The sequence below is a fragment of the Orycteropus afer genome, unplaced genomic scaffold (assembly GCF_000298275.1).
Source record: "Orycteropus afer afer isolate SDZICR_OR568_19922 unplaced genomic scaffold, OryAfe1.0 scaffold00021, whole genome shotgun sequence".
In the NCBI taxonomy this organism is placed as follows: domain Eukaryota; kingdom Metazoa; phylum Chordata; class Mammalia; order Tubulidentata; family Orycteropodidae; genus Orycteropus; species Orycteropus afer.
The window spans coordinates 12,202,479-12,217,048 of NW_006921608.1; the positions used below are offsets into that span (position 1 = coordinate 12,202,479).

At 40.6% G+C, this 14,570-nt stretch overlaps 1 protein-coding gene across 1 annotated transcript in view; it reads left to right on the forward strand.

The window, feature by feature from the left end:
• Positions 1-14,570, forward strand: part of SNX31 (sorting nexin 31) — a 74,828-nt gene that overhangs the window by 7,741 nt on the left and 52,517 nt on the right. The window contains exon 4 of the mRNA XM_007934826.1: positions 12,997-13,061. Within this exon, the coding sequence (XP_007933017.1) occupies positions 12,997-13,061 (65 nt within the window). The remainder of the gene's footprint in view (positions 1-12,996; positions 13,062-14,570) is intronic.

Consider the following 14,570-nt stretch of genomic DNA (forward strand, 5'->3'; position numbering starts at 1 on the left):
TTTGCCATCGAGTCGGCCCCGACTCATAGCGACCCCTCCTTGGGTTTCCAAGGCAGTATCACTACGGAAGTAGGATTGCCCAACCTTCCTTCCGAATATTTGAACATAGTAAATAAAAATTCTAGGAGGTATCTATTTCCAATTTGTTTTATGTAATGGAGAATATGCTTCTTTGTAACCAGTTAACATATAACATGTTTAACAACATGGGTAGATATAGTGAGAATATAGCCAATGTTACTGAATTGTACAGTAGAAATTAATGAATGGATATATATTCTACTGTGTATATTTTCACCAAAATTAACATTAAAAAAAAAAAAAAGTTTTATCTGGATTAAGACTGAACAAAGGAATGAGAGGAGCTATTTACATGCAAGCTCTTGGGAGATACCAGAGATGCTTACTGGCAGTGCCAGAGGTGGCACCTCTGTCTAATCTTTGCTGGGAAGAGGCAGTAAAGCGCCAGGACACTTGGAGATCTGCCCTGGCCCATAGGGGGCTTGCAGTACAGCAGTCTTCATCTGTTGCTGGCTCCTGAAATGCTGTGGGCAGCAAAACTGGGTTGGCAAGATTAAGTTCTCATAGAAAAGAGGGGTTGGGAAGAAATAGCAAAATCACCATTAAAATATTTGCTTTTTAAATTGGAAATCAGTATGCAGACAATGTTTTTACATATATAAACTATATAAAAGAATATATGTAATGAACAACAATTTTCATTCCAACCCTACACCCCCAGAAATCTAAAGTAAAGACTATCACCACATCTTATGTATTCCTCAATAATTTGTGTGTGTACTAGACTGTATGCATGCACCCCTTTTTATTTCACACAAATTGAAGCGTATGTTACATACTTTTCTGTACCTTGATTTAAAAAAAAAACAACTTTATGTTTTGAAATAATTTCTGACTTATGAAAAAAATTACAAAAATAATACAAATAGTTTTTGTATACCCTTCACCTGTTATGTTGTTGTTAGGTGCCATTGAGTTGGCTTCAACCCATAGTGACCCTATGTACCACAAAATGAAACACTGCCTAGTCCTGTGCCATACTCACAATCACTGCTATGCTGGAGCCCATTGTTGCAGCCATTGCATCGATCTATCTTTTGGGGGATATTCCCCTTTTTCCCTGACTCCTGGTGGTGTAATGGATAATGCATTTCGCTGCTAACCAGAATGTCAATGGTTCAAACCCACTAGCTGGTCTGCAGAAGGAAGATGGGACAATCTACTTCCGTAAAGATTTATGGCCTAGAAAACCCACTGGGGGTTGCTGTGAGTCAGAATCAACTTGAAGGCAGTGGTTTGGTTTATTTTGATTCTCCTTTACCAAGCATGATATGCTTCTCCAGGATCTGGTCCATACTGATAAAATGACCAAAATACAAGAGATGAAGTCTGGCCATTCTTCTTCTAAGGAATATTTGGGCTGTACTTCTTCCAAGACAGATTTGTTTGTTCTTCTGGCAGTCCACGGCATCTTCAATATTCTTTCCCAACACCACACTTCAAATGCATCGATTCTTCTCCAGTCTTCCCTATTCCTTGATCTGGTTTCACATGCATATGAGGCTATTGAAAAGGCAATGGCTTGGGTCAGGGGCACCTTAGTCTTCAAAGTGACATCTTTGCTGTTTAACAGCTAAGGTCTTTTTGCAGCAGATTTGCCTAATGCAGTATGTCATTTGATTTATTAATTGCCACTTCCATTGGTGTTGATAGTGGATCCAAGTAAAATGAAATCCTTGACAACTTCAGTCTGTTCTCTGTTTATCGTAATGTTCCTTATTGGTCCAGTTCTGATGATTTTTGTTTTCTTTATGTTGAGATGTAATCCATACTGAAAGCTGTGTTCAGTCTTTGATCTTCATCACTAAGTCTTTGCTTTCAGCGAGGAAGGTTGTGTCATCTGCTTATTGCAGATTTTTCATGAGTCTTCCTCTAATCCTGCTGCCACTTTCTTCATGTAGTCCAGCTTCTTAGATCATTTTCTCAGTATACAGATTGAATAAGTATGGTGAAAAGTTATGACCCTGACGCACACCTTTCCTCATTTTAAACCATGTGGTAAACCCTTGTTCTGCCTGTTGTTCTATGGACAGGTTCCTCATGAACATAATTAGTATCCTGGAATTCCCATTCTTCACATTATTATCCATAATTTGTTATGTTACACACAGTTGAATGCTTTTACGTAGGCAACAAAACGTAGGTAAACATCTTTCTGGTATTCTTTGCTTTCAGCCAAGATCAGTCTGACATTAGCAATGATATCCCTCATTCCACATCCTCTTCTGAATCCAGCATAAATTTCTGTCAGTTCCCCATTGATATACTGCTACAACCATTTAAAAATTATTTTCAGCAAAATTTTACTTGTATGTGATATTAATGATATTGTTCAACAAGTCCTGCATTCCATTGGATCACCTTTCTTTGGAATGGGCACAAATATGTATCTCTTCCAGTCGGTTGGCCAGGTAGCTGTCTTCCAAATTTCTTGTTATAAACATGTGAGTGCTTCCAGCATTGCATCTGTTTCTTAAAACATCTCAAGGAGTACTCTGTCAATTCCTGGAGCGTTGTTTTCTGCCAATTCCTTCAGTGCAGCTTGGACTTCTTCCTTCAATACCATTCATTCTTTCTATTTATTTATTTGTTTGTTTCTTTGTTTAATTAATTATGATTTGGGTGAAAATTTACAGAGCAAATACACTTTCCATACGACAGTTCACATATATTTTGTCTCATGGCATTGACCACGATTCACCACAATGCAACAGTTCCCCTCCCACTTCCTCCCAACAGTCACCTCTTCCCTGTGTCCATCCCTCTATGTAACCCTGCTCCCTGAGCTGTCTCCCTGTGTATAAACAGCCCTTCATTCTACCATTATTGTTCTTTCCAAGGAGTATATGTACCTAATGTAAATGTTCAGCTCATATGCCTGTCTTTTGTTTGGCTGGAAGCCACAGGACTAGGCTCAGTTCCAGACCTGAAGGGCAGCTAGGGGCCATAGTCTCAGTGTTTCCACCAGGCTCTATCAGACTAGCAAATCTGGTCCCCCCTCCCTTTTTCTTTTCCAAATGATTTTGAGTTTTGTTCCACATTTTTCTCCCTCTCTATGCAGGATCTCCTACATATATCCCCCTCCAAGTGGTTGACGTGATAGCCGGACACCATCTAGTTCTTCTAGTGTCATATAGGCTGCAGATCGCATGGTGTACCATTTGCTAGGACTAATTCTTTCCATGAATCTTTGTTTTTTTTTTTCATTCTCCTTTGCTCTGGTTGAGGAGAGACCCATCGTTGCATCTAGATGGCTGCTTGCAAGCTTTTAAGATCCCAGTCACTACTCGCCAAAGTAGAAGGTGGAATGATGTTTTGTGTAGTGTCATGCCAATTGAGCTTGATTTCCCCTGTGACTATGGTCCCGAGCTCACAGGTTCAACTACTCGGTCCCTCTGGGTAGCTGGCTGTGACCAAGAAGTGACTACAACCTTGTCCCTTGTCTATACACCTGGGAATTCAGATTATACAAATACACTTCTAAGACCCTTGTCTGCCAACCCTATACATGGTCTTGGGTACACTCCCCACTTCATAGACATACCTAATAATTCAGCCTTTCCACTTATCTATCCACCTGTATACCCATGTTTGCCTTCACTGACAACAGAGTACTATATGTGCAAAAGGGTTCATCTTTGTTGTCTGTACCTCTCATGTACCTCTCTATGTCTTCCTCTTCCTCAGTGCCACCATGTTGATCACTCACATTTGGTACATTGCCCTTCTCTTCACCGAAATCAATACTTATCTCTAGCTATCTAACAGTGTTGCCTACCCTTCCACCCCTGGTAACCAACAAACAAAATTTCCTTCCATAGATAAACTGTTCCTTGACTTTTACAATAACGGACTAATACAATATTTGTCCTTCTGTGATTGCCTTATTTCATTCAGCATAATGTCCTCCAAGTTCATCCATGTTATGTGTTGTTTTGCAGATTCTAGGTTATTCTTTAGGGTTGCATAGTAATCCATTGTGTGTATGTACCATAGTTTGGTTATCCATTCCTTAGTTGATGGACACCTAGGTTGTTTCCGTCTTTTGGCTGTTGTAAATAGTGCTGTGATGAACTTGGGTGTGCATATGTCTGTTCATGTCATGGTTCTCACTTCTTTAGGATATATACCTAGAAATGGAATGGCTGGCTCAAATGGTATTTCTAATTCCAACTTTTGAAGGAATCGCCATACTGCTTTCCTCAGTGGTTGTACCTTTGACAATCCCACCAGCAGTGTATGAGAGTCCCAATCTCTCTGCATCCTCACCAGCATTTGTTATTTTGTGTCTTGTTGAACTTTGCTAGTAGTGCTGGAGCAAGACGGTATCTCATTGTTGTTTCGATTTGCATCTCTCTGATGGCTAATGATCATGAGTATTTCTTCATATGTTTGTCGGCCACCTGAATATCCTCTTTGGTGAAGTGTCTATTCATGTCTTCTGCCCATTTTTAAAATGGATTATTTGTCTTTTTGTTATTAAGGTGTTGAAGTGTTCTATAAATTCTACAGATAGTCCCTTGTCAGATATGTCATTGCCAAATATTTTTTTCCAATCTGTAGGTTCTCTTTTGATTCTTTAGGTGAAGTCTTTGGAAGCACATAAAAATTTAATTTTTAGAAGGTCTCATTTATCTAGTTTCTCTTCTGGTGTTTGTGCATTTTGGCTTATGCTTGATAGTCTATTTATGCCATATAATAGGGCCCCTAAATTTGCCCCTAGTTTTTCCTTGAGGAACTCTATAGTTTTAGGTTTCAATACCATTCATTCTTAAGCATATACTGCCTCCTCCTGAAATGATTGAATGTTGATCGATTCTTTTTGGTACAATGACTATCTATTCCTTTCTATCTTCTTTTGATGCTTCCTGCATCATTTAATATTTTGCCCATAGAATCTTTCAATATTGCAACTCAAGGTTGAATCTTTTCTTCAGTTCTTTGAACTCAAAAAATGCTAAGGGTGTTCTTCTTTTTTGATTTTCTAACCTCAGGTGTTTGCACATTTCATTATAATATTTTACTTTGTTTTTTTGAGCTGCCCTTTGAAATCTTCTGTTCAGCTCTGTTGCTTCATTTCTTACATTCACTTTAACTACTCTCCATTCAAGAACAAGTTTCAGAGTCTCATCTCACATCCATTTTAGTCTTTTCTTCTTCTCCTGTCTTTTTAATGACCTTTTGCTTTCTTCATGTATGATGTTCTTGATGTCATCCCACATCTGTCATTGGTGTTCAGTGTATCTGTTCCTCAGGTGGTGTCTAAATTCAGGTGGGATATACTCAAGTTTGTATTTTGGCTCTACTGGACTTGTTTTGGTTTTCTTCAGCTTCAGGTTAAACTTGCATATGAGCAATTGATGGTCTGTTCCACAGTCAGTACCTGTCTGAAGATACTGAGCTTCCCCATCGCTTCTTTTTGCAGATGTAGATTTGATTCTTTGTCTTCTATCTGGAGAGGTCTATGTATATAGTCACCATTTGTGTTGTTGGTAAAAGATATTTGCAATGAATAAATCTTACAAAATTCTGTCATGCTATCTCCGATGTCATTTCTATCACCAAGGCCATATTTTCCAACTATCGATGTTGCTTCTTTGTTTTCAGCTTTCACATTCCAATCACCAGTAATAATCAACACACCTAGTGGCATGTTTGGTCAATTTCATACTGTAGATGTTGGTAGAAATCTTTAATTTTTTCATATTTGGCTTTAGTGGATGATGTGTAAATTTGAATAATAGTATTACCTGTTCTTCCTTGTAGGCATATGGATATTTTCCTATCACTGACAGCATTGTATTGAATCTTGAAGTGTTCTTTTTGACTGTGAGTGTGACACCTTTCTTCAATTTCTCATTCCCAACATAGTAGACCATATGATTGTCGAATTCAAAATGGCCGATACCAGTCCATTACACCTCACTAATGTGTAGGATATTGATCTTTGTGTATTCTGTTTCATTATTTACAACTTCCGATTTTCCTACATTCATATTTCATACTTTCCATATTCTCATTATTAACAGATGTTTATAGCTGTTTCTTCTCATTTTGAGTCATGCCCTATCAACAAATGAAGATCCTGAAAGCTTTACTCCATTCATGTCATTAAGGTTGACTCGACTTTGAGGAGGCAGCTCTTCCCCAGTTGTTTTTTAAGTGCTTTTCAATCTGAAGGGGTCATTGTATGGCATTATATCAGACAGTGTTTCACTGCTATTCATAAGGTTTTCAGTGGCTAATGTTTTCAGCAGTGAACTGCCTCTTTCTCCTTCCTATTCTGCCTTAGTCTGAAAGCTCCCCTGAAATCTGTCCACTCTGGAGGACCCTTCAGGTGTTTGAAATGATGGGGGGATGGCTTCCATCATCACAGCAACACGCAAGGCTCCACAGTACAACAAACTGACAGCTGAGTGGTGAGCCCTTCACCTAGATTATTCAAATGTTAACATTTTACATTTTATTTCATCTCGTTCTCTTTCCTCTGCGCATGTATCTGTGTAGATGGATAGCTATACATGTAGATACACATACAGGAGCCTTGGTGGTGCAGTGGTTAAGCACTTGGCTGTTAACCAAAAGTTCAGTGGTCCAAACCCATCAGGGGCTCCAAGGGAGAAAAGGTCTGACAGTCTGTTCCCATAAAGATTAAATCCTAACCACCAAACCCATTCATTGCTAGTCAAGTCAACTCTGACTCATAGGGCCTTATAGGACAGAGTAGAACTTCCCCATAGGGTTTTGAAGGCCATGTATGTATATACATACATACATATACAAACCAAACACACTGCCATCGAGTCAGATCAGACCCATAGCGACCCCTCCTTGGGTTTCCGAGGAGTATCACTATGGAAGTAGATTGCCCAATCCTTCCAAGGAGTGACTAGTGGATTTGAACCACCAGCCTTCTGATTAGCAGTCAAATGCCTTAGGCACTATGCTACCAGAGCTCTGTACATACATATAGGAATGCTGTATGTATGTGTGTGTGTGTGTGTTGTTGTTGTTGTTGTTATGTGCCGTCGAGTTGGATCCAACTCATAGCAACCCCTCCTTGGGTTTCCGAGGCAGTATCACTACAGAAGTAGATTGCCCTATTTTCCTTCTGAGGAGTGGCTGGTGGGTTTGAACCGCAGTTCTGGTTAGCAGTCAAGTGCCTTAGGCACTATGCTACCAGAGCTCCTATATATATATAGGAACCCTGTATGTATGTATGTGTGTGTGTATGTTTTCAGCAGTGAACTGCCAAACTCACTGCCATCAGGTCAGTTTTGACTCATAGCAACCCCTCCGTATCTCTATGGAAGCAGGTTGCCCAGTCTTCCTTCGGAGGAGCAGGTAGTGGGTTTGAACCACCAGCCTTCTGGTTAGCAGTCAAATGCTTTAGGTACTACACCACCAGAGTGTTCTCTCTCTCTCTCTCTCTCTCTCTCTCTCTCTGTATATATGAACCCTGGTGGCATAGTGGTTAAGCATGGCTGCTAACCAAAAGGTTGGCAGTTTGAACATACCCAGTGGTCCTGTGGGAGAAAGACTTAGTGATCTGTTCCCATAAAGATTACCACTTAGAAAACCCTATGGCGCAGTTCTACTCTGTCCATATGAGTCAAAATCAATGCAACCACACCCATTGCCAACAAATACATACATATGTATTTGTTGTTGGTTTGTATTATAATTATTTTTTAATGCTTAATAGTGTTGCAGAGACATAAGCCACTCTACCCCGAAATACTTTTTTGTATATTTACTAAGATCAAGGACATTTTCTTACATAACCACATTATTGTTATCAAAATCTGCAAATTAACACTGGTACAAGAATGTTATCTAATCTAGAGACCTTATTCGAACTTCATTAACTATCCCACTAATGTCCTTCATAGCAAAAGAAAAAAAGTTCTTTCTTCTGCATGTTGATTTTTTTTTCTCAAAATACATATCTTAGCGATCATTCTCGATGAGCAATTATAGATTTGCCTTATTATTTTTCATTTTTATATGTAACCAAAAAAACTCAAACTCACTGCTGTTGAGTTGATTCTGACTCATAACGACCCCCCATTGGGTCCAAGGTGGTATCTCTACAGAAGTAGATGTCCAATCTTCCTTCCAAGGAGTGGCTGGTGGGTTTGAACTGCCAGCATTCTGGTTACCAGTTAAATGCCTTAGGCACTACACCATCAGAGCTCCTATATTTGAACATAGTAAATAAAAATTCTAGGAGCTATCTATTTCCCATTTGTTTTACATAATGGAGAACATGCTTCTTTGTAACCAGTTAAATGACCCCTTTCTAGCTCAAAATGTCACATGTTTTGAATTTTCTTTCTCTCTTGATTTGTTTTGTCAAGTCTTAAGAAAATACTCCTTTAACACCTGGCTTTTTCATGAACAATCATAATGCTTGAGATACCACTTTTACTGGGCCTTGTCTTTATCCATATCAGCAGAATGTCTTGTTTATCTTCCTGGAATTAAGACTTAGAAAAGCTCCTTTGAGTAGTGATGCCTCTCCGACCCATCCCACTGTCATGTCTCTCTTTCTGCATTTCATCCACTTCCTGCATTTTATCCTGGCTCAAGTCCAAATGTTCAGGAAGCTCAGATAGGTATCTGAGTTCGTCCTGCAGTTTGAAGTTAAGAAGCCTCATGAATAGAGACTTACAACTGTCTAATCATGTCCTGTGTTGGAGGTAGGAAGCTTGTTGAAGAAAAATGTCGGGAGGGGACTACAAGGCCCCTGAAAGAAAAAATTCAACCAAACCTAGTGAAATAGGAAATCAACCTGGTAGGCCAGACCCACCATAGGGCTTGAGGGTTAGATAGTTCCACGTATGGACACAACATGGGTCACATCTACTCATTACTCCCAAAATAACTCACTGTAAGGCTGGAACTATGGGAAAGATCAACCTTGTTTCTGAGCCCACTGGGCAGGCACCAAGTCAAAGAGAAGGGACTCAGCCCCAAGCCAAGTCCTTGAGCTCTTCTTCTGACTTCTCCAGCGGCAGAGCAGGAAGAGGGGTAGTGAACCAGAGGGTAAGGGGAGATGAATAATGGGCCCAGCTGGGGCATCAGTACTTCCATTCTCTTTGGGACCTCAGATGTAACAATCTGTAAGGGGCCAATCAGGGAAGGGAGAAGCCCCACCACTGAAATACTAATCATTGGGCTTATTTCAGAGCTCCTGGGTGCAAATGGTTAGCACACTCAGGTGCTAACTGAAAGATTTTTGGTTCAAGTCCACCTAGACACAGCTTGGAAGAAAGGCCTGGTGATCTACTTCTGAAAAATCAGCCATGAAAACCCCGTGGAGAGCAATTCTACTCTGACCCACATGGGGTCACCATGAGTCTGCATCAGCTTGACAGCATCTGGTATTTGGTATGCTCATTGCAAATACAAACATTACTAATAGTTGGCTGTTCTCTGCATCTCACCAATATTAACTCACTGGGTCTCACCAAAACCCTACGAGGTTGGCTATCATTACCATTTAACAGATAAAGAAAGTGAGCTGCAGAGAGCTTGGGCAACCTGTCCAGGGTTATACAGCAAGTAAGTAGTAAAGTTGGAACTGGAATCCAAACAATCTGGTCCCAGAGACCAAGCTCCTAAACACTGTGCTATACTACATATACCAAAAACCAAACTCACTGCCATCGAGTCGGATCCGACTCATAGCAACCCCTTCTTGGGTTTCCGAGGCAGCATCTCTACGGAAGTAGATTGCTCAACCTCCCTTCTGAGAAGTGGCTGGTGGGTTTGAACCACCAGCCTTCTGGTTAGTAGTCAAATGCCTTAGGCATCACACCACCAGAGCTCCCACACTACATGTAGAATGTACAATTAACACTTGAGGATTCGTCTGGAGGGGGTTCTGTCGAGGAGCAGAGAGTTCCCAAAGTGGAGGCTTATGATAATCATGTTGTGCCTACATCACATGTGCTAGCTGAGGACAACCTCTGGATACTGGATGGTGTTGTACAAGTGTGTGCTTCTGGGAGGAAAGCTTTAATAAATACTAGAGAATGTCATTAAAAGACAGATCACACCACCCCACCCCAAAAGAAATTCCTAAGTTACAAGAAAGAACTTTCTGACTTGGAGGAAAACATCTTGCTCTCTCTCCACCCCCCCCCTTTTTTTTTTTGGTGGGCGGGGGATGGGTGGGTCCTATAACAGAAAGGCGTAACCACCACAACTACAAAGATTTTTACAGGTAGAGTTGATAGAGTGCATTGGTTGAGGTGGGATATTATGGTATGGAGGGTTTAAACACTTCCTGATAATCTTTTTTAGATACTTAAACTGGGTTCTGGGAGTCTCATGAAGAACTCAAACTCAGTTCATAATTGTTTTTTAGTATTGGCTGATGATTGAGAGGTGAGAGTGGGTATGGGGGGAGTAGTGTGATGCTCTCTAGGAGAGAGGGCTATGAGAAAAACTCTGTGCAGTATATAACCAGTCTCTTGGTCTCTCTTTCTTGGTGCTCAAACCTTTTTGGTATAGGACCCAATCCCATGCCACCAAGAAAAGCAAAGAGCAAGAAGATGTTTTCCTCCACATCAGAGAGGGAGAAAAGCTGTGGTCAAGGCTAGCAAGGACGGTGCTCCGGCAGCCACTTAAAACACATTTGAGGACAGGAGTGAAAGTAATCTTTTCTAGGACCCAGGTTCATGGGGTCTAGGGCTCACACATCTATTGAAAGGGTAGAGTGTAACCAGACTTCTCTTTGTATTACCCATAGACTTGCCCACGTTGGGGTGACACAGTAATTTTTGTGTTTTGTTTTGGAAAGTGTATGAAAATAAACCATACATACAGAAGAAGGTTGCCACGTTTTCTAAATGCATAAAACCCACATTACCTCAAGGTTGCAGCTGACAAGAACATGCAGATTTCCACACCCTGTAGTGGATGATAGCAAAGGAATTAGCATCAGAGACACCTTTTGTTCAGCAAATATTTACTGTGCCTTTGCCATGAACTGGGTGCTGGGATATAGGGGGGCAACTCACATATGGCCCTTACTGTCACATAACTCTGTCTATTGAGTCTTTACTTTCTGATTTGTTCAGCTGTGCACATCAGTTTAGCTGATTTCTCTTTAATAAGGTACAGTGAGGAAGCAGTGCAGCTTAGGGTGGTGAGTGACAACACAGGCTCTGGAATCAGACTTAGAGTCAAATCCCAGCCTCATTCCTCACTGGCTGTGTGACCTTGGGCAAGACCCTTACCATCTCTGAGCCTCAGTTTCTTTCTTTTTTTTTAAATAATTTATTTTTTTATTATCGAAAACATGCACAGCAGAAGATACAACAATTCAACAATTTCTACATGTACAATTTGTAACACTGATTACATTCTGCAGTCCGTGGAACCATTTTCACCCACCTTTTCTGAATTGTTCCTTCCTCATTAGCATAGTCTTTGCCCCTTAAGTTCTTATCTAAACTTTCAAGTTGCTGTTGTCAATTTGATCCTGAATAGATAGCTCTTTAAAAGGGCACATGCTCACCAGCCTCTGTTTACTTTATCTGTAAAATGGAGACAGTATTTACCTCAGAGTTCGTTGTAAAGATTAAATGAGCTGAAATATACAGAGTATTTAGCACATTACTTGATACTTAGCTGTACAGTAAACACTAGTTAGAAGAATATCTTTATCAACAGCTTTCTCCAACCCCAAGAATTCATGCTAATGGTTCTAAGCTTATTTTGCACATATACCACATATATGCTAGAAGATTAGACAAGGGCTTATTGATTTTCTCCAGAAATTACCCCTCAGGAAAGAAGGAATACCTTTTATAAAAATTCTTTCAAGTTACAAGACTCTCCGTTACCTTATTTTGGAAAACAAAGCACTACGTATTTGAGAAAGGAGCGACCTGAGGTAATTTACTGAAATTATTTCAGTTAGTGCTAGCTTTTGAAAGCTAGATGGAACCAGTAAAACAGCAACCAAAAAAAAAAGAAAGAAATTTAACACATTTAGTAAGTATGTAAATTTAGCTGAAGTTCGGTGTCCAGGAGAGACTTGTGAGGAGGGAGATTAAAAGGGGAAGCCAGCTGCATCCATATGTTTGGAGTTCTCAGGTGGAGTGTCTGCTTGGGCCATGGAACTTGGATATTGGTGCCCAGAGCGTCAAAACTAAGGGGGAGGGGAGTACATTTATTTTCAGTAGAATATCATGCTAAATAGAATATCTTAAGTTTCTCTGACTGTCTCATAATCGCTTCTTTTGTAACCTCTTGAGGGCTTCTGGAAGGAGCTCTGGTGACACAGTGGTTAAAGCATTTGGCTGGTAACCAATAGGTTGTCGGTTCAAACCCACTAGCCACTCTGTGGGAGAAAAATGAGGTAGTCCACTTCCTTAAAGATTTACAACCTTAGAAACTATACGGGGCAATTCTGCTCTGTCCTATAGTCACTGTGAGTTGGAATTGACTTGATGGCAGTGGGTTTGAAGAGCTTTTGGCATTAAAAGAGTTATTCTCAAGCAATGGTTTTGGTTGATTTAAAATGTTTAAATTACCAATTGTCTTCCTAAACTGTGAGTCAGATCCAAGTTTTAAGATTATTTTTGCTGCTTCATATTAATTTCATTATCATCCTGGAAGGGGGGGTGAGATGGACATTGAGCAGTCGTGTGTATGCACAAAGTGGGATTCCTGTGAACACTCACCCTGGATTGGTGTGATGGGCTTGCATTGTTGTCAGGCTGCCTGGAGGAGGCAAGCTTTGTGGATTTCCGTGTCAATGAGAGGTCACCAGATTCACCACCTTCAAGGAGGCAACGGAAGGAACCCTGATGGAGGACCCATGGAGACAGAACGATTTGATAAAAGAGAGCCCAGCCCAGCCCCCTGCTAACTCAGCTCATTGTCCATGTTTTTCAGTATCCATGGAGCCAAGTGTGTTGAGAAGCGATGTCTTCGTTGATTTTTTCAAACAGTTGCAGCTGGTAAGCTTGCTCTTCTTTAATGCAGAACATATCTTTTATTTAGCCACGTATGTGTGTGTGTGTGTGTGTGTGTATGGGTGTCATCCCCACAATTCATCCCATTCGTGGGTAAAATCAGAGGTGTTTCTAAGGCCTGGCAAGTGACCTGGGCTCTATTTGAAGGGAGGAGGTGCCACCGTGCAGTTTCTATTAACCATCACATTTTTAATCACCAGCTATGAGAGATCATTCAGCAAGTTACAATTAAAACTTTTGTATCTGAGAACCTCTGTGCGTCAAGGTAGACTATGGGATCTTGCTCTGCTGAAAATGAAAAAAAATGACTCTGAGTACATCCTAGACGGATTTTCAATAGTGAAAGCAAGGAAAATGCAGTTGTAATTTTCAGTATTTATGTAGAGCCCTATTGTGTTAAGTAAACGGTTAACGAGCTTGACTTGTATTTTTGAGCTGATATTATGGTAAAGTGATCTAAAAGATGGGTATCAGATGTTTGGACAGGGGTGCCACTTCAATGCTTGCTATAGGCGCTCTTTTCCGTAGATACACCTCTGGGTAAAATACGTACATTCATTTGGCGTAGAGTGGAGGATAGATAGCTTCTGTTTTGTTCTTTTGGAGATTTAGATTCTAGATGGAAAATAAAGTTGTACCACTGACCTTTGGCTCATTATAAGGAAGCACATAACTTTCTCTGTAGCCTAAGCATCACACATTTCAAAACTGGTGAGAGTGTGGAGAACGAACTGCAGCTGTTATCATTAAGTGCTCTCCTCGCGTTTCTGTGGCCCTCATTCTGTCGCTGAGATTTCTCAGTGTGCTGAGGTAAAGACATCAGAACAGCGGACCATGCCAGCTACTGCTTGTATATTCTCTGCTCTCGACTTTATGTAATGGGCCATGGGGAAAATTCAGCCTGAGTAGCGGGAGGCACAGCAACTCCATTTCCTTTATCAGTTTACGAACCTCTGGCCGCTTGGCCCCTCATGCCTGAAACTTCACTAGGTGCATTTGGTTAGCACATCCCTCATTCCAAGTGCACACTTGGGACCATTTCTGTGCCTGCATGCATGTGCTCAACTGAATGGAAAGCTATGAAAAGATTGCTGTGGTACAGTACAGTGATTTTATTGAACTTGATCCCTGTCTAGGGGAGGAATGATAACCTTGATCATATTTGCAAACACTAGAGCCACATTGTGCAGTCTCCTTCAGGGCTCTTGCATCCTCCAATGTCTCTTCCAGTCTATTGTACACTGCATTGCCAGCCACACAAATCTCCCCATAACTCCATTTCCACCTTTCCATTTTCCTGACCCAGAACACCATGGCTCCCTTTTGCCTTTGTAATAAAACCCTCAATCTCTGATTTCAGGATCATCTATAATGTGACCCACTCTACCAATCCATCTGCTTCCCCACTTACCTTTTGCAGAAGAATTTAATAAAGAAACATACACATTTACATATTTTTTCTTCCATAGTTTTCTTTCGGGATTACTTTATTTT